This window comes from Antechinus flavipes, chromosome 2, assembly GCF_016432865.1.
Source record: "Antechinus flavipes isolate AdamAnt ecotype Samford, QLD, Australia chromosome 2, AdamAnt_v2, whole genome shotgun sequence".
Lineage (NCBI taxonomy): Eukaryota > Metazoa > Chordata > Mammalia > Dasyuromorphia > Dasyuridae > Antechinus > Antechinus flavipes.
This window is the reverse complement of record NC_067399.1, coordinates 651,951,650-651,979,121: the sequence shown is the minus strand read 5'-3', so window position 1 is coordinate 651,979,121 and position 27,472 is coordinate 651,951,650. Positions and strand designations below refer to the sequence as shown.

The 27,472-nt window shown below is 36.9% G+C and overlaps 1 protein-coding gene across 2 annotated transcripts in view; it reads right to left on the bottom strand.

Annotated features, from left to right (window-relative positions):
* Positions 1 to 2,444: 2,444 nt before the first annotated feature.
* The window catches only part of UBE2Q2 (ubiquitin conjugating enzyme E2 Q2), a 74,764-nt gene continuing 49,736 nt past the window's right edge, over positions 2,445 to 27,472 (bottom strand). For both annotated transcript variants that reach the window (XM_051982431.1, XM_051982432.1), the window contains exons 6-13: positions 22,000 to 22,084; positions 16,646 to 16,706; positions 14,527 to 14,617; positions 12,682 to 12,740; positions 8,259 to 8,307; positions 7,668 to 7,763; positions 5,719 to 5,785; positions 2,445 to 4,211 (exon numbers count right to left, since the gene is read on the bottom strand). In XM_051982431.1, coding sequence (XP_051838391.1) covers positions 4,180 to 4,211; positions 5,719 to 5,785; positions 7,668 to 7,763; positions 8,259 to 8,307; positions 12,682 to 12,740; positions 14,527 to 14,617; positions 16,646 to 16,706; positions 22,000 to 22,084 — 540 coding nt within the window. In that variant the 3' untranslated portion in view covers positions 2,445 to 4,179. The remainder of the gene's footprint in view (positions 4,212 to 5,718; positions 5,786 to 7,667; positions 7,764 to 8,258; positions 8,308 to 12,681; positions 12,741 to 14,526; positions 14,618 to 16,645; positions 16,707 to 21,999; positions 22,085 to 27,472) is intronic.

The window sequence follows — 27,472 nt, the reverse complement described above, 5'->3', positions numbered from 1 at the left end:
CAAAAACCATGTAAGTGATTAGCCTAATGGAAGTTTAATTGTCTGCTGGTTTTGCCTATTTGAAGGGAATGTCCAAGGCAAGTGGGATTAGACCTGTTCTCTGCCTCTGAGGGCAGACCGAGAAATGGAAATTGGCAGAGGCAAATCTAAAAGTGATCTAAGAAAACAATTTCCTAGCAGAATTGTCCATAAGGAAGAGACTGACACAGGAGGAGACAGGTTTTTCTTCAGCAGCCATCTTTAAGCAAAGTTTGTTTGGTTCGTTAGATATGTTTTACAGAGACTTTTCTCTGGGTGTTGAGTGCACAAGCCCTGGATTCAAATTTGATTTCAGTTTATTTACTGTGTGTTCCTAGCCTTTAATCCCTTTACATCTCTAGGGGTCGTTTTCCTCCTCTACAAAATGAGACTGGACTAAAACAGTTATAGCATAAAGATTTGGCCTTTTATGTTCTGAGTCCGTGAAAATAGGAAAATCTGTGGATGTGAACCGAGAATGGCATGGGATTTGAGGGGAGATGGAAGCTAGACAATACACTGTTAGATTCTGGCCAATCAAGATCTAGTAAGGTAGCAATTGCAGAGTGACTGTAGGTGTTATCTCACTTCAAGTAAGCTTATTATTCAAATATCTGGGTTTAACAAAAAGCCTTATGATTCACTACCCAAAATTTTCACAACAGGAATCTCCAAATGTGTTTTTTGAATTTGTATCCAGAGAGTAGTACATAATAGATCCTTAATAAATGCTTTTTGAAAGCATGTTGAATTGTAAACAATACCATTTACTTGTAATATGGAAAAAACTATCAAACTGTTCCAAGTTTTGTTCAACTTGTTATCAGTCACGTTTGAGAAGACAGGTGAAGAAAACTGCACATCCTGCCAGATCTAGTAGCTATTTTGGTAAATTCTGCTCAGCTTTTTCTTTGTTATAGTGTAAGAAAAGCCCAGATATTGATTACATTATTAAAAATACTTACAATTATATTGATAACTTACAATTGTATCGATAATAACAGGTAATTCTCTGCAGGATGAGACTAACGGGTATAGGCAGTGTTACAGCCAGAAGTGTCTTTTATGTACACTGCTAAAGAGATGTCTTCCTTTTGGTCAGTTTATGCTGCCTTCTGGTCATCGTTCTCTGTACATGCAGAGGAGAGCACTTCAGAATCTCAAGACATGATCAGCACCATGGTCAGTGAACACTGCAAGTAGGCCGATGCTTTGGCAAATCCCTTGCCATCCTAGGAATGGGGAAGCATGTAGTTAATATGATCCATCTGCTGGTGACCACCCTAAAGTTTGACCATGGCAAGCCTAAGATCAAACACTGATTCCTTTGTGTAGCATTTAAAGTTCTTCACAACCTGGCCCAATATAACCTTTCCAGGATTGTAACACAGCTGGCTGGATGCCCTTACACAGGCAACCATCCCTTTTGTCTGAGGGGTGATCCTTCCTCACCCCCATCCCTTAGCATTTCTAGTATGCAACATTCTACCATGTGCTAGTGATCTCCTCTCCCAAATTATCTTGTGTATATTTAACATATGTTCATATACATGAGCTGTCTCTCCTTTAAGGAAAGGTTTGCTTCCACTACCCTGATGTCCCCAGTGTCTCCAGTAGTGCCTGGCACTTGGTAGATTAACAAATACTCATTAGCTATTGAGGTAGCTTGGTTGTGGGGCAGATTCAGGAAAGCCCCCAGCTTCTGGAAGGGCATGGACATTTTGATCTTCACAAAGTTTCCCTGACATGTATCTTTCTCCATCTGTCCTGGTGAATCAACCTTCAGGTATCCGTGTGTCCCCATAAGTCTGGCATCTCCCCACAGCACTGGAGAAGAGGAACATGACCCTTTTATATGACCTTTCTGAGGAAGCTACATTTTTGATACAGCAACTGTATGATATTCTTCTATCTTGGTCCAAGATTTGAGAGTTCCAGACATAAGAATCTTAAGTTTACCCCTTGAGGAAGCTAGATGATGCAGTGGATAGAGCACTGGTTCCGGAGTCAGAAGAGTACAAATCCAGCCTCAAATATTTAACACCTCCTAGCTGTGTCCCAAGTTCAAATCTGGTCTCAGACAACAGTTCCTAGCTGTGTGACTCTGGGCAAGTCACTTATTCACAATTACCTCATCAAAAGAAAAAAGTTTACCCCTTATATAAATAAATTTAACATACTGTACTCTAAAATTAGAAAAAGATGTTTTGTAACTCAGGGAGAATCAATGAGTATTTGAGAGATATATATTACCACATAACTACATTATTCTACCTGAGTATGCAGTATTGAAATTTGAAAGGCAGGTACATTGTGGTTAATGGCCTTGAAATGTCACATATGAAGATTGACTTAAGTTTACCTTTATCGTGAACTCAGCCTTGCATAAAGCAACGTATCTTCTGAAGCATAAATGAAGACACATGTCATTTTTAAAATGGTTCTTTATTCATAAACTTGATGCAAGTTTACAAATTGACTTTACATTGCCAAATAATTCTGCAATGAAAAATGAAATCCAAAACTAAGCATGCCAAATGCACAGCTGTCAACCTGTTATCCATCTGAGTATTAAAGAATTCAATAATGTATTCAATATTTTAGCCTCAGGTTTAAGGAACTTTAAAATGCTTAAAAAGAGATCTGCCTTAACACTTAAGGCTGTTATCTGAGCAACAAGATATCAGGACTTTATACAAATAGAACCAAAAAAGCAAGGAGGCTAGGACATCTTCAACTACCTTTAATTTAAAATGAAGAACACAACAAACAACCTAAAAGGTAATTAAAAACAAGTTATCAGAAGTAGTGCCAAGTCTTTCCAATGTGGTTTTCAAAGCTAAAAATTGGATCTTAAAGCAAATGCCTGATAAGAAAAAAACCATTTTATGTTTTCACTGACAGGTATGGAATACGAAGATGTGCTGCTCCTGGGTTTCTTTTAAAAAGTGCTTAATACTTAAATTATACCTTTAGTTTAAACCTGGGGTATAAAAGGTCTGTTAGTAACCAAATAGAACTGGTTCAAGTAAGGCAATAAAATGAAGACATTACACCAATCCATACCATCTTCTAAGAAAGAGAAAAAAGCGTTCACATCATGTATGTATTTCCATCAGTCTTTCAACATCAAACCCACGGCTATGACTCTGGCAACATTATTTTAAGTTTCTTCAGAAGTGATGCCTTTTTGTTCTCTGATGAATGAGAGATTTTGCTCAAGGACTTAAGTTTTATTTTGCCAATCACTTTAGAAGTTCATTAGTTTACAAATGATTGCAACACCCCGTTAATAAATGGAACGCCCCCAACGGCTTTTAGTATTTTAAATAACTTCAAGCTTTAAACTGTGGTTCCTCTTTATAAGGTAAATTGAACCAACAAGTAGCAGGTACAGCCCAGCAAGACAGGCCCCAGTAGAAGTTCTAAGTTTTTAATTGGCACAGCCTTGCTCTGCTCAAATACAACATAATCCAATTATAAGTATCTCTTTGAGACACAGTTCATATCTTCATGTAGCCATTTTTAAAAAGTGTAATTGACAATATATATGTGGGGTTTCCTATGTCATTAATTTGGCAATACTACAAATGTTTTCATTTTAGACCAGAAAAAGACCCCCAAACCTGTGATTTTACAAGACCTGAAATCTCTAAAACAGTATTAAACAATGATTGAAGCTTTACTGGTTTTAAATGAAACCATATATTGCAAGTCTTTGTAGTCCATTATCCTATGAAAGGTAAGAATCTCAAACCCCATTGCAACTCATCAAACTCGTGTGTGTGTGTTGTGTGCTTTGTGTATGTGTATGTGCTGTGTGTGTATGTATGTGTGAGAGTGTATGTGTGCATGTATACAAGTTGTATGTGTATAATTTAATGCTGACTTGCCTGCTTTGGAGGTTTCACTTTCAATGAAAGGGAGGTGGGAAGAAATGGACCAATAAAGGTCCCAAACTGCTCAGTCCAAGATACCTATGATGAGCAGAATAGAAAGGCTGTAACCTACACTGGATGTCAAATAATTTTTTATCCACTAACAAATTTAATAGCTAAAGTCTTCAGTATGACTGTTTATAGGGGCACTTGTAGCTTATTATCCGCTGGCAGGAAATTTCATTAGAGTGACATCAGTCCAGGCAAAGAACGGTCCATCCACTTAACCATCTTCCTTTGGAGGTGTGTACCAGCCTGGGAAAGGAGAAAACAAAGAAGTTTTGATGAGCTGGTGATTTGAAAAAATTCCAGGCTTCTGTTTAGTTTTTCAGAAAGGAAAGCTTAACTACCACCTTTATCTTTCACTTTATCACATTTTATCTAAACACTATTACTGTTTAAAGTTGCTATAAAACTTGGAGAACCATTGCCCGTATTGATAACAAAAGCAATGCAAAGTCTACAGACTATAAAAGAGTTATTATCAATTGATTGTAAATTATAATGGAAAATAAAATTTCTACAATATTCATGTTCTCAGCCCAGTCTCTTCACTGTTGTCCCACTGCTACTGAGTTTCATACACCTATCCACACACACACACCCCATGGGCTTTCAACTCATCAGAGATAATAAATGCTTTCTAGAACATTTTTATTGCTGTTAACTTCATACCCACCAATAAAAGTTAAGAATGCCCATTGTGCCAGAATACTCCTATTGGATCACAACTGTAGCAAAACGCAAGATTTTTGAGGTGTACAAATACAAAATTTGGGAGGAATGGAGTCATCAGAACTGGGATTTGGGGGAGCCAGGGGTGGTGGTGGACAGGGCAGATATTTTTTGTGTTAGTTAGGGAGTGTTAAGAGCTGGTAGTTGAGGCTCCTTCCTAACCTAAAAAGTTCAAACTATTTCTTTAATTACAAAATAGTAGTAGATAGATCTTTAGCCTTATTTTCTATAGGATGACCACAGTCACTATGTAGAGAAAAATCACAATAGGTAACATTTGTGTGACACTTAGGATGTTGTCACTTCTTACCACCATCATTTTACTCTGCTCAGAAAAGCCTTGGCGCTTTTGTTTAGGAGCCATTAAAAACCAGTTATATATGAAAATAAAATGGTTTCTTTTGTAAATACTAAACAATTCTCACTTAGACTAAGACCAACCTGAATCTGTAAAAGGACTGAGTTACATAGAAACTCACACATCTCAGAGCTTTAAATTAATTTGTTCACTAATTAGGATCGGAGGATCTGGGGATCTGAGGAGGTGAGTAATGAGTCCACGTTCAAAAGGGAGAAGGGGTTTGCCCCAAGTCATACAGGTAGTAAGTGGCAATAACTGACACCCCTCATTTATATTTTGTTAATCTTACTCTTTCCATTTTAAAGAGAAGAAAAGAGTTTTATGTGGCAGAGTTAGAATCTGCACTCAGTCCTCTGAAAACGGCACACTGTGACCTTCAGGAACACAGAAACTCTGAAGGCTTCTCCTTTTTCTTTCTATCCTTGAAGCCCATCCAACACCTTAGTGTATGATGAAAGGAATTCTGCCTCTATCATTAATGTACCTAACAAATGCTTTTTTTGTCTGCAAAGATAAACAATGGCTCAAAGTTATCCTGGTTACCAGGAATACAAACTGCCACTGTCTGAGTTAGGAGGTTTTGCTGAAATTGCTTCAGAACATTTTAAAGTTCACATGATGAATACATTTACAAACACATAGCTCCAAAATGACAATGTGACGTACCGTTCTTCTCATGTATCTGTACTAGGGATTTATAGGATTGTTGTGCTCTTGCTAGGTTATACTGATTCTGAAAGGAAGAGTTTTAAACATATTTTAGACCAAGAAGTTATTAGGGCATCACTCATTATAACACAATTGATGACATGTAACCAAGAGTACTCACACTCGCCAAAGAATAGGTAGCACAAAGAGGCTTTTAAATGTTTACAAATATCTTATCTGGTTCAGACAGGAGGCTGAATATATAGCTCCCAACATTAGTAACCTGAGGTCTCAGCTCACAAGCTATATCATTTCCTCCCTCAAATTCACCTTTATCCTAATTCCTCAAAATGAGTATATCTTAGGATCTCCCTTTATAAAGAACTTCTACCTCATTTGACTATTTTTAGAAAATGCTTTCCCTGCAACATCTCTGGAAAGTAGGTTGTAGAACTACTATCATCAACCCCATTTTAGAGATGGGAAAATTTAGACCCAAAAGTTGATGTGACTTTCCTGAGTTCACACAGCTAGGATTTGAATCCAAGTCTTTAGACTTCTACTTCACCATAAAGTCCAGCCTCTGTCACCCAATCATTACTTCCCTGGTCTGCTCCAAAGGCCTGAGTCAGGGCAGGAGAAGAGTTCAGGGGTGGGCCCAAATTTTTATGTTGGAAAGGTTCCAAGTTCTGGCTCAGGGATGGCCTGAACAATTCTAGTGCCAGGATCGGGCCTCACTAACATGTGAAGAACAGCTTGTCACCTGGAGGCTGATTCTCTTCAAGGTGATTACTGTGGAGTCATGATGACATAAAAGATTAGAAGTTGTGTTCTTTGTGGAGAAGGTATATGCACTCATAAAATTAAGGACTCAACAGAATTTTTCATTTAAAATATTCTGTTCTCCCATTTCAAGTTGCTGTTAAAAAAACATCTCTGAAAGAAATGGAGGAACATAAAAAAGATACTAAATTTTCTATTTCTTCAAATACTTATTCTTTATGGCTCTGGAGATGGCTGAAAATGACTAAACAGTAGTAAGATAAATATAGAAAGATACTGTGGTTTAGTAGATAGCCTGAAACTTGGCTTTCAAGCTCTGCTTGTGTGCTCCCTGGGCAAGGCCCAGGAAATGCTTTAATTCTCCAAGCAACCCAGAGCAGGGCATCCCATTCTTCCTGAAGAGTTTTTTTCTGCGGTATTCCTTAGGCCAAAGACATCATAGGTCTAGTCCAAAACTGCTCATTAGAGCAATAGCTCTTTGGACTGATATTTACAGGAAATCGAAATAAAGGTAAAGGTCATAGAAGTCCTCTTTTACAAAACAATACTATATGGAAATCCAAAGTTAAGCGACAGGGTGACTGACTCATAAAGACTCTTCTCTTTGCAGAAGGCCTTACTAAAAAGTGACTTTAAATGGGCACTTCCTCCTCACTGAATTGCTTATTTGTGGCTTGGTGAAGATAGCACTAAATTTTACAGTCCAAAAGACCTGCATTCAGATCCTGCTTGAGTTACTTCCAAAGCTGCAGATTACTGGGTAATTCTCTGAGTTTCAGTTTCTTCATCTGCACTGAGATCTATCTCACAGAGTTGTTTGGAGGATCAAACAATAAAGATTTTTCTTACTCAGTTGTTTTGAAGATAAAATGAGATAATCAATGAAAAATCACTTAGAAAAAAACCAAGTAATATATAAATGAAAGTCACTATGATTAACCTTGACTACTTGACTGATTTCAGACAAAGTAGTCAACAGAAAATCAATCTGAAATAAAATCTCTGTTGTGAACGAAATCAAGGAAAACTAAATTCAGCCGACAATTTGATCAACATATATAACTTTCCAGAACTACATTTGTTGTTTATCATGAAACATGTTTATCATTTTGTATTCTGCATGTAAGTGGAGGGAGTATAGGGATAAGGAGTGGGAAGGTCAAGGCAAGTCTGGATGAAATTACCTTATTAGCTCCAAACTGGACTCTGGCTTTTCCTTTGACCAAAGTGGCATTGATCTGCATGATGACAGATTCTATTGAATAGGCACTACTCCAGCCCTAAAAGTATAAGTAGATACGTTTATAAATAAGTGGCAAAATTCACTTTGGTCATCTGATTTTGACAGACATGCTAATTACTATAAATTCGATTTTTTATCATAAGCAGGTGACACTTATAAATAACTGAAAACTAAACTCACCTTTAAAGCTAACTTTTCACATTTAAAAAGTTCCCACAATCCTACATGAAGGTCCTTATCAGAGGCCTCATTCTGTTCCTACACAAAAGAACATGAAGGCTTCCAGGGCAGGCCAGATTTGAGGCCCCAGAGGCCAAACAAGAGGTCTTCCTTGTTCTTGGCTAACAGGTAGACAGGGCACAGAGGTCAGAGATTAAGCCTCACTGCTGTAACCACAGGAAGTCGGCTTTCTACTCTCACCAGGATATTACATGGACCCACATTCACTCCACTGGAACTTATCTGGGAATGGAACAACCATTCAGACCTAATACTCTTCATGACAAAGAAATGTAACATGAAATGTATTTACCTGTTTTGTGAGAAGTTCCATGCATAACGCACCACCACCCAACACATACCTTAAAGAGAGATTAAGAGTTAGTCTTGATTTTTGACTTGTCATATTTACTTCTGCCTTTATTAAAAAAATTATACTAAAATCCCTTTTTACTTAGGCTGATATTATATCAGAGCTTAATTATTCCCAATCAAAATCTTAGGAAGAGATTAACAAAAACATTTTAAATAAGGTTTCCTTACTTATATAAGGCCAAATGTTCTTATTATCCAATTAAGTTTCAGACTTCCCTTTTCACTATTACAATTTGTCCTTATACTACATTTGCTTGTGACAATGTCACTCTCTTCTACTTACTTTCACATTACCTTGGCTAGTTTGGGTTATTTTTCTCCTTTCTGACTTGTCCTTCCCAAACTTTTAGGCCTATTCAAGCGTCTTCTATCCCTGAGGAACTCTTTAGCAACAACAACAACAACAACAACAACAACAACAACAAAAACTTGAGGAAACCAGCCTGATCCAGCACCTCCTAGGAATTAGTCTGGCATCACGAACAGGGCACCAAACTGGAAATTAGGAAGGCCTGAGTGAAAAACCTAAGTCAGACACTAACTAGTTGTGTAATCCTGGGCAAATCACTACATTCTTTCTACCTTAGTTTCCTTATCTGAAAAATGAGGGAGTTAGCCTCAATAAAGTCCCCTTCCAGCTCTAAGATTTACGATTCATGTTCTATTGCTAAAGAATAAGAACTGAACTCCTATTTGTGCTGTTTATCATCCATAAATGTCACAGAACTCAACACGTGGACAATTCAGTTCAGAATGGGAAGCCTGATTTTTTTTTTTTAAACAACCTTGAACAAATCAATATATAGCAAATACTTAACATAGTTAGGGGGAAATTTCCTATGGAAATGGGGAAAAAAAAAAAGCTCCAATCATCCCTCACTGCCTTCTACCAATAAAAAACAGAAAAAACAAACAAAAACAAACCTGAAGCATCCTTTGAGGGTTAATAACTTTGGAAAAGCTCTGTTTTGTAAAAACAGATGTGCTAATTAAAGACATCATTCCAGTATTGGGGGATAATTACCAAGAAGTGTGTCTTGTATCTCTGTCTCCTTTTCTCTCTGTGTCCCCTTCTTCTCCCTACCCCATTCCCATTTCATGTTATTCAGAATTCACAGGTTTTACGTGAGATCTAAGGCAGAAGTCTCCCTGGTCAGGAAATGGAACCAAGAGAGATTACTAAGAAGAAAAATAACCCCAATATTTCTTAATAACAGGAAATGCATGGTAGCAAAGGGAGAAAAGTGTCTAGAAGTTTGAATTTACTGCTTAATATCCATGTACCCACTGGGTGTTTTCTGATTTGGGGGCTTCAGTTTCCTTTTCTGTAAAATTAAGGCGTCTAAGTTGAGTGATTTATTTCATATATAAATGCAAATGTCCCCAAAGGTCTGAGCTCTAATTTGGCTACTTTGTAGCCACAGAATTCAGTGAGTTGCTCTCCCATGTCTGGTCTTAGTTCTCCCATTTGTAAAATGTGATGGGGAGATAGACTAGAAAATCTCATGCTAAGGCCTGGGATGCTCCCTGTGACTTCTTTCCCCTCCATGGGAGAGTGCCAACACACTGTCAGCAACAAGACACATACCATGATACACATACAAGCTCTACCACGATAAGGATAAAAGCAGCAACACTAAGACTCAGCTCAGTTACAGGCATTCCACTGAAGAGAGAATGGTTGGGAAAAGGAGGGAGTGGTCAGCCTTGCTCCTCAACCAAGAGGATAAACTGCCTTGGTTTTTAATGAGTACTTAATAGAAACCTTGAACCAATATTCCCTGTATGATTTAAAGTCAGGATCATATGGTTTTTTAAGTCAACCAGAGAGCAGAGCAGCAAACTGAGCTGTATAAATCTCTGATGACATATATCAGGTCCTGCACTGACAGGGCTAAGTCCAGTTCCCCAGATGGCTACAAGGAGCTATTCTCTATCCAGCTCAACCCAGTGCTGTCTCCCAAAGAAAAAGCAAAGGCCCAGGCCACTTGGCAAGTCCAACAGTGGCTCACTAAGGGTCATCCCCTAAGCTTCTGATAGTCTACTAGGGGTCCTCAAATTACGGCCCATGGGCCAGATGCAGCAGCTGAGGATGTTTATCCCCCTCACCCAGGGCTATGGAGTTTCTTTACTTAAAGGTTCACAAAACAAAGTTTTTGTTTTTACTACAGTCTGGCCTTCCAACAGTCTGAGGGACAGTGAGCTAGCCCCTTATTTAAAAAGTTTGAGGACCCCGGTCTACACTGTGGAGAATTATAAGATGACCACAATGCAGGAATGATGCCAGAAATAGCTTTATCTCCAGGAAGCTGACCCCTCCTGATCCCATGAAGTAAAGTACTCTTTATCTTCCCTTTAGATGAGAAAACTGAGGTTGAAAGGGACTAAGATTTTCCCAGGACTACCCAGCTAGTGTCTGAGGCACATGCACAGCTAGCCCATGTCTGCCTGACTCATACTCCAGAACTCTTTCTAAAATTCTCCCCCACTATGTCTCCTTTCTTCTACCAGTCCAAGTGAGGCACTCTTCTGCTTAATGGTGACACAGGGCACATCATCTTTGCAATATTCCAATGAGCTATATAAGGAGCAGTTAATATTTCTAAAGCATGCAGCGAAGTTCTGAATCAGGGATTGTTGCTACAAGCTTCAAAGAAGGCTATGTTCTGGGCCAGTAGCAAAAAAAGTTCTGGTCAATCAGCAAAGTGTCTGTCGAAAACGAGGTTTTAAAGTTCAAGATGAAATAGCTGTGCACTGACATACAGAGAAGGTAAAAGTGGTCAACTAAGAACTGAGGAAAATACGAGGCAAAATAAAATGTGCTCCACGGTCATCAGAAAGTGTATGTGGCAGAGTCAATACTGCCCAGCTCAGAACCACCACTAACTCTTTCATGACTAGATATAAAAAGATGGGCAGAAGTCCTGAGTCCGGCCACCAAGGCTCTGAGTATCCCTTTCTCCCCTTGCCTATGTTGTGTATCTATTCATATCTCTATTCCAACTTTCCCAGAGTCTGCTCCAGTACATGTTTTGTCCCTTCCTGCCTTCAGTTTTTACTTATGGTTTCTGTTCTCATGTACTGAGTAATGAAACCAAACTTGGACAGGGCCTTCTGATTTACAAACTCTTTAAGATGCATCAGCTCAATATTCCCTCTTAACATTCAGCACATTCAATTAGCATTTATATTAGAGACTTCCCAATGTAAGGTGCTGGGGAGATAAAGATGTAAGAGGATAGCCCTTGACTACAAGGAGCTTCTAGTTCCAGGAGAATTAGCCACAGACACACAGAACTATAAAACAAGATAGACAATGATCCCAGGTAGACAAGAGATCAAGTAGACTTGCCGGACTTAGGACAATGGGTCAGTTCGGGCCACAGAGCCGAGGAGAAGACACTCCAAGCTAACCTCCTGCTAAAGGGTGGTATTGGGCTGGGGACAGCACTGGCATCAAAGTTAATGAGTGCCAAAGACCCTAAGGCAGAAGGAGGTAGGATCCAAGACCCAGGAGATCAGTTTAGCTGCAGTGTGAGCATGGAAGGGGAAAAAGGTGAAAAAGAAAAGAAACGACGATCTAAAGAAATCAAGACTGCAGTCCTTGAAAACTAGGCTCATAGCTCATGAGCTGAGTAGCAGAGAAATCACTCAAAGTTTCTGAGCAAAGAAATGGCCCAAATATGTTGATGCATTGCCTTCCTCAGGACAGAAAAATGGTCTGAGGTCAAATAGTTCTTCAAAAAAAGAATGGCAAACCCTAAACAAATGGAGAAATTGACCCATATCACTAATAATGAGAGAAATGCATATCAAAGCATTTCTGCAGTTTATTCAAATCACATCCAGAAAACTGGCAAAGGTGACACTAATTCCTATTCAAGTATTGGTATTCCTGAAAATTATATGCAGCGTTTACAATTCAGAACAAATTTAGTAGATTCTCCAATGCCAACAAGACTATTAATTCTCTAGGTTCCTGAAAACCCTTCAAAAGCATTAACATAGTCCCTAAAAGAAGTAAATTCAGGAATGGTCACTTTCATAAGGTTCCTGTGACTTCTGTCTATAACACAGAAAAGGTAAAATATTTGGACCAAATTGCCAAGGCTACAAACGTGAAGTCACTTACTCCTCAAAGTTTTCTTCACTGTATACTGGAGGATTCTTTAGGTGAGAGGAAAGGAGGGAGCTATTCATTCACACAACTTTTTCTACCCCACTCTCCCCCCTGCCCATCACAAAGGAGTGAAAAACGCAAGGTCCACAAAGTTTTGACAAACACCCACAGACACAATACACATTCTGAACCCTTTTAAAAAGTCCAGCTCCAACAAGTAAGTGAATCTAAAGCAACTTACCCTCCAGAGAGGACGGGAGCCACCACTCTGACAAAAGGAGGGTCAAAGGGGAAGTTATCCTAAAAAGAAAGCACCAGTAGCAAATACAGATTACAATACAGTTTGAAGAAACAAACACTGTAAACTGAGGGTTTTTTTTTTTTGTTAAGTTTCAACAAACAGCCTTATAAAACTTGTCATTTTCCAGTAAGTGAAGGTTAAACAAAACAATGGGAAGATTAAAATGCTCTAAGTCCAATGTTAAGTCACTGAACTCTGGGAGAAACTAGTGCCCAAGATGCACCAAGACAGGAAAAGGTTTTTCCCCTCCAATCTATCACTGTCATTAACTACTATTTGCTACCTCTCCCAACCAAAATAAAATCCGTTTGCCCAGATAACCAAAGGGTATTTCCGGCTCCAGAGTATATGATTTTAACTCCCAGGAATAAAGGATTGAATCAGATCATACATTTGAAGATTGGGGAACCAAAGAGAAGAGTAGAGCGAGCGCTGGCCAGAACTCAGAAGTTTGCTCCCAGGGTCACAGGAAGTTAAACAAGATTAGCCCTTCTCTCTGGTGAAGACCAGACTTTATTCTCTCAGCAAGCACTGCTCCCTCTCCCTCCTGACTCCTTTTTATTATATGGAGGTTTCCTAGTGTTTTTTTTCCTTTGGCTCGCTCTCTTAAGACTTGGTGAGTTCGTTGAAAGAAAAAATTCAACACAAAATACAAAGACTATTAATATAAAAAGAGGAAAATGGGTTTTAAAAAAGTTTAAAAATAATCATGATCTTGCTAACAGTTTGACTAGAGAAGAAAAATCTAATAATCTCTTTACAACCCCTCCATCCAATGATGTCACTGTATAAATAATTTCAGTTGGAAAGAGCCAGAGTGGACACTCAATCAAGTGAACACATGTTGAAAACAAAAGAAAAAAACGGGACAGAGGTTTCTGAGTTTTAAGGACTGGGGTCTGAATTCTCTTAGCTGTTGTATGTATAGCTGTACGATATCAAATCAATAACCTTCCTGTGCTTCTGGACTTTAAAAAAACTATAAATTAATATGTGAACTAGAAGCTTAACCAGGAAGTTCTGAGGATCCAATGAGTTCATTACAATTAAATATTTGTAAACAATAAAGCACTATATTAAATGTCAACTCTTCTGAGAGGATGAATATATTGAATTTAAGCTACAGATTAAACTGTCAAAAAGTTTAATCTTATTGAACAGAATATAAAGGTAAATAAATCAAAGATAAAGAGCCAGTTCTGGTTAGATTTTTGCTGCAGGTCAGAAAAGCTAATACATCTCTAAAATATCATGTCAGTCCCAAAGAACCAACTCAACTTGATGTTAAGTCAAAGGTATAGAACTGTTCAACATTTTCAAGTGATAGCTTCACAAATCTGTTGGGAAATCTTTATAGCTACACAGTAACAATCCAAAATATGCATCCTATAGGAGTAGGAGTCCTCAAATTTTTTAAATAGGGGGCCAGTTCACTGTCCCTTACACTGTCGAGGGCCGGACTACAGTCAAAACAAAACCTTTTGTTTTGTAGGCCTTTAAATAATGAAACTTCATAGCCCTGGGTGAGGGGGATAAACATTCTCAGCTGCCTCATCTGGCCTGCGGGCTGTAGTTTGAGGACCCCTGCCATAATGCTTTTGGGTTTACAAAATACTTTCCTCACAAGAATTTTATGACAGAAAGGGTATGAATATAATTCCCACTTTATAAATGAGTAAACAGGCTCAGAACAATCAGTGACTAGAACATGGTCATAAGCAAAACATTATCTCAATTTAATCAAAGTAATGATATCTAATTTGAATTTCAGTAAGATTTTCTTACCTTAAAAGAAAAGTTAAGCAAAATATATTCTACCCCTTCTTTTTCTTTTAACACCTGAAGATCATGATGTAATGGACTGTCAGGATCAACCCTAAGGTAAAAAACAGGACAGTTCAGGTAAGGACAAATCAGAACAGCTTAATGCTCATCCAGGCTGCTTCTAATCGAGCTGCATTTTTCCAGCTTCATTCAGACACAGGATCACAGGGCAAGTCCAAATTGCTCTTTGTGCTACTGAGGAAGCTGTGGCCAACAAGGTCAGTCTCACTGCTTTTAGCCTATCTAAAAGTCATCGTAGAAGCCCAAAGAACAAGAATTCTTCCTACCTTTATGACAAAGCATTTGAGTTTTGTCAACCCTTCTAACTGTATCAGCAATAGGGCTACTGATTAATGGGAGGTTCTATAAGGCTGCTAAGAGCCACTGAGAAGTCAAACATCATTGTTTCACATGCAGCTTTTCTGTACCTTTTTTTTTTTTTAAATAGTCAAAGAAACAGGAATGACAATTGTCTTTTCCTCTTTCTAACAGAGACTAAAACTGAAAAGAAAAAGTCTGAGGAAGACTATAATTATACAGCTAAATTAATTCCATAAAGTAACTGGAAGACCTTAGCATTTTCTACCTACATTTTGTCTGGTGTTGCCTAACAGTATATTTAGCAGCCAATTTTTGGATGGGTTGTACTTTGGCCACAAAGAGGCTATGACCATGGAGGAAGTTCAATCTTCTGTGTACTCTAAACTTTTATTGGTAGAAGGGAATCTTTCTAGCATTGAGATCGCAGGTCCAACCTCCATCCCTAAAAGTGGCAACAACTGCCAGGGTTCTAGTTCCAATAGCACTTGCTTATAGCCTATTATCTTCTTATTAGAAAGCAAATGATTCCATACTTTGGTTTCTCAACTTTGCCCCACTTCCTGTCTACTTCCTCAAGCACAAATCTTGTCAAGATAGTCCAACCCCTCCCCACCTTTTCACACTTTGCTAGTTAATTCTGAGGAACAAATTTTTTTTCAATCTGAAGGAGTACCAAGTTCCATATATAGCACATTTCTGCTATTTAAGTAGAGGTGCTACAGGAGTATAGTGCCTTCAATGAGATCATTAGGCCAGTTTCAATGATCTTGTGATGAAGAGAGCCATCTATATCCAAAGAGAGGACTGTAGGAACTGAATGTGGACCACTACATAGCATTTTTATTCTTTTTGTTGCTTGCATTGTTTCCTTTCTCATTTTTTTCCCTTTTTGATCTGATTTTTCTTGCACAGCAACATAACTGTATAAATACGTATACATACATTGGATTTAACATATATTTTAATATGTTTAACATATATTGGATTACTTGCCATCTAGGGAAGGGGATGGAGAGAAGGAAATTTGGAACACAAAATTTTGCAAGGATCAATGTTGAAAAACTATCCATGCATATGTTTTAAAAATAAGAAAAATAAAAAGCTTTAATAAAAAAAAGGATTATAGTACCTTAAAATTAAATATGGAAAGTTACAGTACCTAGCATTATCATTTAGTATTCAATTAAATAAACATTTACTTTGAAGTTGCTACTTTGTCCCAAGAGCAGTGAACTAGACACTGGGAATTATGTAAAGCTAGATAAAACACAGTCTGCTGCCTTCAGGGAGCTTACAGTTCACACACTGTACTGCATCTCCTACCCCCACACTACCCACACCTAGAATATACTCCCTTCTCACCACCTTTGCCTCAAAGAATCTCTCTCCTACCTTTCAAGATAAAAATCCAAACTCCACAATTCCTTCTACATAAAGCCTTCTACATGATCCCCAACAATTACTAGGGCCTTCCCTCTCTCTACCAACTTTGTACAGATGGATGGACAGACAGACACACAGACATATAAACACATTGTCTTTCCTCACAGACCATGAGCTTCTTGAGAATAGATGTTGTTTCACTGCTCACATTTGGGAAACCGCCTAGCACAGGGTGAACATTATTAAAACACTTGTTCATTTACTGGAATGATTAAAAATAAGACATCATAAGTCGAGCAGTAAGGATAAGTTAAGTGTTTTATAAAATCTAGGATAGCCATTGACTGGGCAAATAAAACCATACAAAAATACTTACTTCAGAAGTTTAACATGCCACTCATATAAGCTGTCATTTACAAGTTCCACTGAATAAATTCCTGTAGAAATATTAAAACAAATTCATGATTCTTTATCTAATGAACTATTTCAATTGACAGAAACTAATACTATAAAACATTCATCAATATCTGAGAGACTACAATTCAAACTAGGATTGGTCACGACTGTTCCGATATAAAACAGATGATTAGGTCATCTGATGAAGAAGGTATTCTTTCAACTTTAACTACTATCAAATGAATTGCCAAGTAAATGGAGAAATGGGAAAAGAAAGTGTATGAATAAATACATAGTCATGCTTATTTCTCTTCTGTCTTTTGGTTTTTAAAACAGATAAAATAGTAGCACTCCACTAGAAAGATACTAAGTACAATCTGATGTCATGTTAATTTGTAAACACTTTTATTCTTATAAAATAGTAGTAGAATTTATCTGAGACATAGGTTCTAGGTTTGCATCAGTAAGTTGCAAATCATTAAGGAAACTAAAATATCAGTATCAGTTTAATTTTTTTTTTTCCTGAGGCAATTGGGGTTAAGTGATTTGCCCAGGGTTATACAGATAGAAAGTGTTAAGTGTCTAAGGCCAGATTTAAACTCAAGTCCTCCTGACTTCAGGGCTGGTGCTCTATCCACTGCATCACCTAGCTTCCCCTATCAGTTTAATTTTAAGACAATTGGCCCCAAGGTCCTAAAATTATAGTTGATATTGCCAGTTCTTTATAATAAGAAATAGTTCTAATATTCTTTCTGGCGATAGAGCATCTAGGCATCAATGTTAACTGATAGGGAGGATATGGTTGCTGAGCCACTGTCAGTGATCTCTGAAGCGGCAAAGGGCAGTAGTAAAGAACTAAAAATGGCAAACAAGGCCCTGATATTTTTTAAAGGGGGAAAGAGTATGGAGTCAGCAAACTATTAAGAGTCAGTCAACATCAATTCCTGAAAAAATTGTAGAGAATATGATTAAAGGAAGACAATTCCAAAAGATGAATTTCATAGAATTAACAATTACATAAAAAATGGTTCCAAACTAATAAGAAAAACACAAATCAAAACAAATCTGAGGTCTCACCTCATTCCCAGCAGATTGTCAAAAATGACAAGAGCAGGGAATAGTTTTAAATATGAGATACTAAAGGAAGCGAGGCATACAAATAAAATTGTCGGGGCACCTACAAATTGGGTCAACCCCACACCTAACACCGTGTACCAAAATAAGGTTGAAATGGATTCATGATCCAGACATAAAGAATGATATTATAAACACATTAGAAGAACATAGAATAGTTTACCTCTCAGATCTGTAGAGGAGGAAAGAATTTGTGACCAAAGAAGAACGGGAGATCATTATTGATCACAAAATAGATAATTTTGATTATATTAAGTTAAAAAGCTTTTGTACAAACAAAATTAATACAGGCAAGATTAGAAGGGAAGCAATAAATTGGGAAAACATTTTTACATTCAAAGGTTCTGATAAAGGTCTCATTTCTAAAATATATAGAGAACTCAAATTTATAAAAATCCAAGCCATTCTCCAATTGATAAATGGTCAAAGGATATGAACAAATAATTTTCAGATGAAGAAATTGAAACTATTTCTAGTCATATGAAAAGGTGCTCCAAATCACTATTGATTAGAGAAATTCAAATTAAAACAACTCTGAGATACCACTATACCTGTCAGATTGGCTAGAATGACAGGGAAAGATAATGCAGAATGTTGAAGGGGATGTGGGAAAACTGGGACACTGATACATTGTTGGTGGAGTTGTGAATGGATCCAACCATTCTGGAGAGCAATTTGGAACTATGCTCAAAAAGTTATCTAACTGTGCATACCCTTTGATCTAGCAGTGTTACTACTGGGCTTATATCCCAAAGAGATCCTAAACTAGGGAAAGGGACCCACATGTGCAAAAGTGTTTGTGTCAGCCTTTTTTGTAGTGGCTAGAAACTGGAAATTGAATGGATGCCCATCAGTTGAAGAATGACTGATTAAGTTATAGTATATGAATGTTATGGAATATTATTGTTCTGTAAGAAACAACCAATAGGATGATTTCAGAGAGGCCTGGAGAGACTTACACGAACTGATTCTAACTGAAATGAGCAGAACCAGGAAATCATTATACACAGCAACAAGATCATGTGATGATCAATTCTGATGGACATGGATCTGTTCAACAATGAGATGATTCAAACCAATTCCAATTGTTCAGTAATGGAGAGAGTCATCTACACCCAGAAAGGTCTGTGGGAACTGATGTGGACTACAACATAGCATTTTCACACTTTCTGTTGATGTTTGCTTGCATTTTGTCTTCCTTTTCAGGTTTTTTTTTTTCTAGATCTGATTTTTTCTTGTGCAGTAAGATAACTATGTATACATATATTGGATTTAATATATATTTTAACATCTTTAACATGTATCGGACTATCTGTCATCTAGGGAGGAGGTGGGAGGAAGGAGGGAAAAATTAAGAACAGAAAGTTTTGCAAGGATCAATGTTGAAAAATTACCCATGCATATGTTTTGTAAATAAAAAGCTTTAATAAAAAAAATTTTTTTTTTTAAAAATTGGATCAACCATTTGGGAAAATACTTGAGAACTATACTTTAAAAAATGTAACTGAGTCATAGCCTGTGAACCAGAGATCCATGGTCAGGAATGTACCCAAGATGATTAAAGACAAAGGTCTCACATGCACCACAATATTTATAGCATCATCTGGATAAGAAACACAATGAGGCTCAGAGAAATATACTAAGATTTCTATGAACTAATGTGGAATGAGGTAATCACCAAGAAAAGAACAATATACATGACAACAATATAAATAGAAACTCAAAGTTAATATCATAATTAAAATGACCAAGTTTGGCCCTAGACAAGAGCTGAGAAAATGCACCTCCTTCTCTTCACTGCATAAGTGCAGAATTCTGGTGTGGAATTTTGTATACAATGTCAGATGAAGGCAAGTGGACTGGTTGGTTTTCCTGTTTTATAAAATCTAAGCTAAAAAGGAACATTTACTGGGTAGGAAAAGGATACAGTCAGAAATAAATCTGATGATAAACTTGTGATGGAGAGTGTCTTCTGTAGACAGAGATAATATTATGGAAACTGAATGTGGATCACAACATAGTAATTTTACTTTTTTTTTTTTTTTAAAGTTTCCTTTTTTTACTTTCTCTTTTTTCCCCCCTTTTTGATCTGATTTTTCTTGTGCAGCATGATAAATGTGGAAATAAGTTTAGAAGAATTGAAGATGTTTAACCTATATTAGATTACTTACTTTCTAGGGGAGGGAGAGAGGAGAAGAAGTGAGAAAAAACTGGAACATCAGGTTTTGCAAGGTTAATGTTGAAAACTATCTTTGCATGTATTTTGAAAAATAAAAAATTATTAGTATTAAAAAAAAGAAATTTGACATAATAATAAAAAACATCCATTAAAAAAAAACTGCCTTTGATCAATCACAGGCCATTCAAACCAATTTAACTGTTCCTTTTACCAGGATTATTATTTTAATAGAACATGGAAATTCTGTAGATGTGTAATTTATTTAGATTTAAACAAAATATTTTATAAAAGTCTCTTGGATCATGTTTGTGAAAAAGCCATGGGAATATGCGCTAGAAAATAGTATGTTTAAATGGATTCAAAACTGCTTGAATGACAAGACCAAAACAAGAGCCTTTAAGGATTTGATGAGGTCTTCATTAGAGTGCCATAGGGATTTGTGTTTAGTTGTGGGCTGTTTAACATTTTTGTCAACATTCAGGATAAAGGTAAAAATGGAAGGCTTAAACAAAGCTGGGAGAGGCAGGTATACAAGTGATGTGATAAAAGAGAAGTTTTTAAAAATGTTGAACATTTAGAACATTACACAAAGTTAGATTAAGTTGAAAAGGGGTACATGTCAAGTCTTCCAAGAATATTAAAAAATCAGCTTCACCAATATAAAATGCCAAAGAGCAAGATAAAGCAACAGACAGGAGTTAGAAATAGGAAAACAGCCTGGATGGAAGGGAAGAACTTCATGAAAATTAAGGCAATTCCAAAATGGTTGATGTCTCCAGGATAATGAGGTCCCTCCCCATCCTGGAGATCTCTTAGGCACAGGTAAAATGGCCAATTGTGAGCTATAAGGCAAAGGAAATCCTTTTTTAGCCATGACTTGGACCAGATGGTCAGTGAGATCTTGTTTGCCTCAAATTCAGGAGAAAATAATTGAACTATGTAAATGATACTTAAGCTACAAAACACCTGTCTTTTAAAAGAGCAGCAAGTAAAGGCATTTTTTTTTTATTTCCTTGGACTTCATCTAAACCTTTAAAAAAAATAAAGTTGCTTAAAAATTTCAAGCCAGATGTTTCTCAGGCATACAATTTTCTAAGTATTTTTTTAAGGGGGAGGATAAGAAGAATGAAAAGTCTTGTATTTCCCAAGATAAAGATTATTAATTTGAAAAATATAAAAGAAAACTCACTCAGGATGAACATGCATTTTTAAGACCTCCATAAAGCCTCCCGAAGAAAAAGTGACCAGTGAATTCAAAATGTTAACTGCAGAGAAGTGGAGATCTGATCCTTTGTTGAGTAGGCTTTGTATTTTTAAACAAAAGGCGACATGATTTATATTTGGTCACACAAACTTTCTAATGGTGTTTCAATCATATCCAAACAATTCATTTCTGCTTTTCAGATCCTTAAGTGTTTTTCAGATTTCCTATTTCTTATTAGAAGTAAAATATGCCAGTACAGATTTTCTAATATAGACTCCTATAAATCTTTCTTGAATAAGATGTTGGGTAAAATGGAAGAACTGTTTTGTAATTGATGGCAATAGAGGAAAAATACTAAATTTTTCTAAATGAGCAACATACCACAATTCTAAGTGATATGGAAAAATGAGTAAAAAGTAAAGCTGTCAACTTATTTGGAAAGTACACAAAACAGAACCAATGGAAAGTTAATGAAGTTTATAATCGCTTTACTTGTTCAATGATAGAATGATCATTCTTTGCATAATAATTTCTCATCCTCCAAAGAGTAAACAGATAACAGTTATGATTAAGATAGGCTATAGACAGTCAGACCACTGGAACAATAACCATGAAAATAACAGAAGGGTTTAGTTCATGCTGTTCAATTACCCATATTTGCTGGAAAAATATTAAAACTTGGGTCTCACAGTCTTAAACACAAAATTAATGAAAATGTCTAATCTGTCTTCATTAGTTTATCATAAATACTAGAAAGAGCAGTAGTCTAAGGGGTGAGGTGGAGAAATCTAAAAGGGTCAAATAAAACTCTTTTTACCTGTTTTATAACTCTGTGATCGGTATATATCCCTGAGCTCTTTCATGAGTCTGTCTGAAGCCTGCACTGAGCCAGACACTGCACCCTGAAACAGAAAAACAAAATCAACCTTTATAGGGACTAATCATCTAGAATTCTCACTTTGAGGCTGTTGACAAGAATGTACATACCATAAGCACACGTGAAGATGGAATAGATCAATGCTAACAAAGAAGTCAGAAATCAAAGCAAATGTCAATAGGAAGCTGGCCCTGAAAATAAGGTGGAATCTTTAACATTCTGCCAATATTTGCTGACAAATGCCCAGAATGACACAAATCTGTCTTGTACACTACAAACTACACAAAAATATAGATAAGTGTTAAGTAGTTGACAAAATGTTACCTAACAGAAAACTGAACAGCTGTATTCCATAGAATTTTGAATCATTACTTTATTTTTTTTTATATATCTGTGTTATAGATTTAGGTATTAGACACTTGAAAATATTTTTTTAAGTTAGATATATCCTCGAGTATTTTATTTACAATGTTAATTTATTCAGCAAACTTTTACTATAAAAGTGTACATTTTAGCCCAGTTCCTGACTGATTATAAGAAAACTGTACATAGTAGGGTGTGAATGAATGAAACCTAACTGGCTCTTACCCATATTATACAGTAGGTGTCTTTCTAATCAAAGAATAAACGGAGTGATTTGGATATGTGCTGGCAGTATTTGAGCTTAGGTGATGCTAAGCATGGCAATTTGTCCCCAAAAGTTGTTTTTTGCTGAGCCTCCCTGGGCGTGGGGGTGACCAGGACTCTTTGCAAGCATTCTGTGAGCTCACAGCTTTATAAAGCTTCAAGCATGGGTCTAGCAATGGATTCCTCAGTCCTCCTTACAAAGACTGTTCCAAGTAAGCTGCCTGGTGAGCAGTCTCTAGAGGATTGTTGATACATTGCTCCAAAGAGATAATTAAAAGGCAGATTTTTCATAATTTGAACTTTTTTTTTCACAAATACATGAACTTCCCTTAGCATTGAGAGATGCTCAGTGTTGGTCTGATCAGTTGTTCCAAGAAACAACTATGGATAACAATAATTTGGAATTTATCAGCTCTGACACCCTCATTCCGCAGAATCAGGAGACTCAAGCCAAGAGAGCTAGTAGGACTTGCTCAATGTCCCACATCTCACGAGTGCAGTGCCTGGAGGAGACATCAGAAGCAGAGTGAGTTGGATTTTGAGTTTTGATCATCTGGGTTCAAAATCCATCTCCAACACCCACTGAACCTTTTTGTTCGCCTGTAAAATGGGACTAACACTTCTACTTAACAAGGTTATGAAGATCAAACAAGACATTACAATGAATGAAGAGGACAGGCGCTCTGTCTCCAGACTAGAGAACTATAAAAATGGAGACGGTTCTAATTTTGTTAAGTCAAATAATCTCTCTTCCACATCATTCTTTTTGTCTCTCTAGCAAAAAGCGTCGAGATCCTTCTTCCTTTTGTCAATCCCCTGTACTAGGTAAATATGTCAAAAGATGGCGATGATCAACTAGTCTTTCGACTTGCTTCTTCTCAGTAGTTCAGTGATCCAAGGCAATTCCAACAAACTTTGAATAGAAAATACTACTGCATCCAGAGAAAGATCTATGGAGACTGAATGTAAGTCAACACATACTATGTTCACTTTTTTCTACTTTTTCTTTTTTTTTTTTTTCCTCTCATGATTTTTCTCTCCCAACAAGATTGATAAAAGAAATTTGTATTTAAAAAAAAATTAATGTATATATCTATAATCCCAGGAAAAAAACAACAAGGAAAAAAAAATCTCAAAAAAAAAAAAAAAACAAAACGTCAAAATATAGCACCAGTCTATTCTTTAGAAGACTTTTCTTTCTATGAAATGATCAATGCATTTTCACTACTTCACACTGGTTTCATCTCATCCAATCATCTTACTTTAATCGGCAGTTATGGACAAATACGTAGATTAATTTTGACTATGTCAGACTTCTAACAGTCAAATCCAGCCATTCTATGCTGCAGCCAAAACCCTGGAGCCTCTTTTGGGTTAAACCTTGTCCTTGCCTCTCTTGTTTATCAAAGGCAGGGATCTAGTGAAAAGATAATAAGTATTAAGGCCTCTTTCACTTATGTTGGTCAAAACAGTTTTCTGAATTCAAATAAAAGCACATCAGAGAAGCTAATCCTTTACCTGATTCAGGTCCTCTTTCTGTGCTTAAACAAAACCTTTTAGTGATTTTTTTAAAGCAGCTTTTAAATTAAAAAACCTAAATATGCAAAAAGTGAACTGTTGTCTGTTTCTATTCTAGTCTATGATTGTTAGCAGGATCATACCTCAGCAAGTGAATATATAGGTGAAAATCCTTGTGCTTATGAAAATCTAGATGGTAGTTTTTCAAGGAAAAGCTGAATACTATTCTCTCTAGTAACTGTTTTTCTTAAGGCTACCCCAATCATTTGCATTTCAAACATCAGTCCCTATAGGCTCTACTCGAAGGGATAATTCTCAAGCAAAATCCAGAGAGGTACCTGTTCATTTATAGCATTTGCTTCCAAGTTAGTTTGACTTTAGTGTCAAATTCCTAGGTAGAGATGCAAATCAAGAAGTTTCAGACATTTTAATATAAATTTCTTTTTCCTTTCCTTTTTCTTTTCTTTTTTTTTTTTTTTGGCAAGGCAATCAGATTAAAAGACTTGCCTAGGGTCACACAACTAATAAGTTGTCAAATGTCTATGGCCAGATTTGAATTCAGGTCCTCCTGACTCCAGGAATGGGGCTCTATTCATAGAACCTATTTTTCTTATTTCTTTAGAAAAATATTTACACATACAACATAAATTACATATTTTCAGTGAAGGGGGGAAAATAGTCTGTGTATGACAATTAAACAAAGAAGGAATTTATCTGGTCAATTTTTTTTTGATTGTTGTTGAGGCAATTGAGGTTGAATGACTTGCTCAGAGTCACACAGGTGAGGATGGATTTGAACTCAGGTCCTCCTGACTGCAGGGCCAATGCTCTATCCGTTGCAACATCTAGATGCTTCTGCTCCTGGACTATTCTTTTAAAGCTATTTGCTTTAAAAACAAAACAAAACAAAACAAAAAACCTCAAACTTTCCTGAAAATGAAGTTGGCACGACATCTCGCATCAGAAATCACTGCAAAATCACTTTTCTCCTGTCTTTCCTCACACTTCTTTGATCACTGATGTGCTTTTCAATATAAAACCTCTAGAGCTGTAGGGCTCATATGCAAAGAAGAGAAACTGATCAGAAGATAGGGGAAACTTAAGAAAGAAGCATTTAAAAATTCCAAAAATAAAGATTTTTGTTCCAGGATGCTGAAATTACATAATGAGTGCCCAATAAATGTTTTTTGACATGGCTTGGTGACTGGACTCTCTCTCTCATTTACTGTGTGATCTCTGTACCCAAATTCCTTATCTATAAAAGATTGCTGGGCAAGTCCTGAGAGAACTCAAGTTCTGTTGCTATTCATAAAATGTTTGCCTAGAAAACTGACTTGTATTTTAGGGAAAACATTTAAAATGTTGGAACATAAAATGTTGATACAAAAGATAAACTTCATGAAGATAATACAATAAAATATGAGGAGCCTCATTTTCTAGACTGAAAAGGTATTTGAGGAAATCATGGGATCAGAGATTTAGAGTCAAAGGGGATCTTTAATGTCTCCAAGTCCAGCATCTTCACTTTAAAAATGAGTAACCTGAAGCACAGATGGCTATCATGTGGAAAAGGCAGTAGATTTATTTTTCTTGGGCCTCGGGATGTAGAAGAAATGGGCAAAGGTAATAGAGCCCTGGTATAAGTAAAAACACGTAAAGGTGTGCCAAAGTAGAAAGGGATGACTAAGTAAGTAGGATGAAAAGCACCCAGGAAAGCCTAAGATCCCAGGTTTTCTGTCAAGTCAACAGTCTCTTTCACTCTTCACTGACATGAATCCTCCACTCCAACCACACTGTGCTCATTTCTATCTTTCGCTTCTGGACCCTTTCCTTCTCTCTACTTCACAGTTCACAGTTCAGCTCAATTCAACACTGCCAATAGATTTACCATGCACAAGACTGTGGGAGGAGCTAGGAATAAAAGGGCAAAATGGAAGATTCAGCAAATGTGAGGCAGGAAAGAAGAGGACATTCAACCCGGGGCAGAGAACTACCACCCAGAAAGATGCCAGAGCATCAAAGCCAAGAAGTTTCTGATCAGACAGCCACAGACATCTTGGCAATATGGCCTCAGCATGCAGATGGGATAACCAAGGGAAAAGAGATGAGGAAGGTGTCAGGAGAATGGGTGCAGCAGTGTACGCTGGCAGAAGCCTCCCCCAATCCCAACAGATCAGATTCTCACCTGTATCATGTATTTGGGAACTCAATGATTTTCCTGCCCATCACTCTTTGGCCTGCTGCTTTCTATGCTCTGGTCTTCACTTTAATGTCTGTCACTCCAACCAGAAGCATCTTCCCATGTCCCTTGATGCAGTGTGCCACCTTGGCACCTGGCTGATGAGCTATTCCCCTTGGAGCTGTTCTCCAAGAATCCAAATCCTGTCCAGTCTTCAAGAGGCCCCTTTTCTCAGTGATCCATCCCTGGTTGGTGCTCCACACAGTCATCTCTGCTTTCTCTCAACTCCCCCAAAACAATCACTGTTTGCATCTATCATCCAACCCTCATGGGCTGCTCCTTTAATGTTCCCTTTACAGAGATGTTCTATCCTCAAATAGACTGTAAGCTCTCTAGGGCCAACTATACTATAGTATTCTCTCTTTCTTTCTCTCTCTCTCTCTCTCTGTGTGTGTATGTGTATATATATATATATATATATATATATATTCTATACTTATTTGCACCCTCCACATTGTGAGCATTTAATAACTGCTTGCTGAATGAGGAGCGTAATATTTTGATGTTTATAACTACAAGTTAAATAATTACCAGTAAGATCTTAGAACTAAAGCCAAAGGGGACCTTAAGTCACCTGTATCAACTCCTTCATTTGACAAGATTAATTAATTAATTAGGCAAGGTCACAGAACCAAGACTTAAGTTTTATGAGCTAAAAAGAAAACTCCTAATTTTTGTGTTATCAGAAAACCAAAAAAAGGTTAAAAGAATGTTATATTCTAGTAAAACTACAGTTTTTAACATTTTTATATTTTTATACCTTAGGGAACACTGAATTAAACAGCAAACAGAAGGCCAAAGAAAATAAAGTACCTGATTGCCATTTGTTTTAATAAAATGCCAACTAAAATTAAATGAAAAAACAAACAGTTGTTAAAACAGTGGATGGGGGTCACGGACCTCTTTTATACTATATACAGAAAGTTGGCTGCTCCTGGCCTTATTGATCCTTGCAGGTAAAACAAAGACCAAGTACATAGAAGGCCTCTTAGTCTTACAACTCAGTGAAAAATCTAAGGGACTACATTC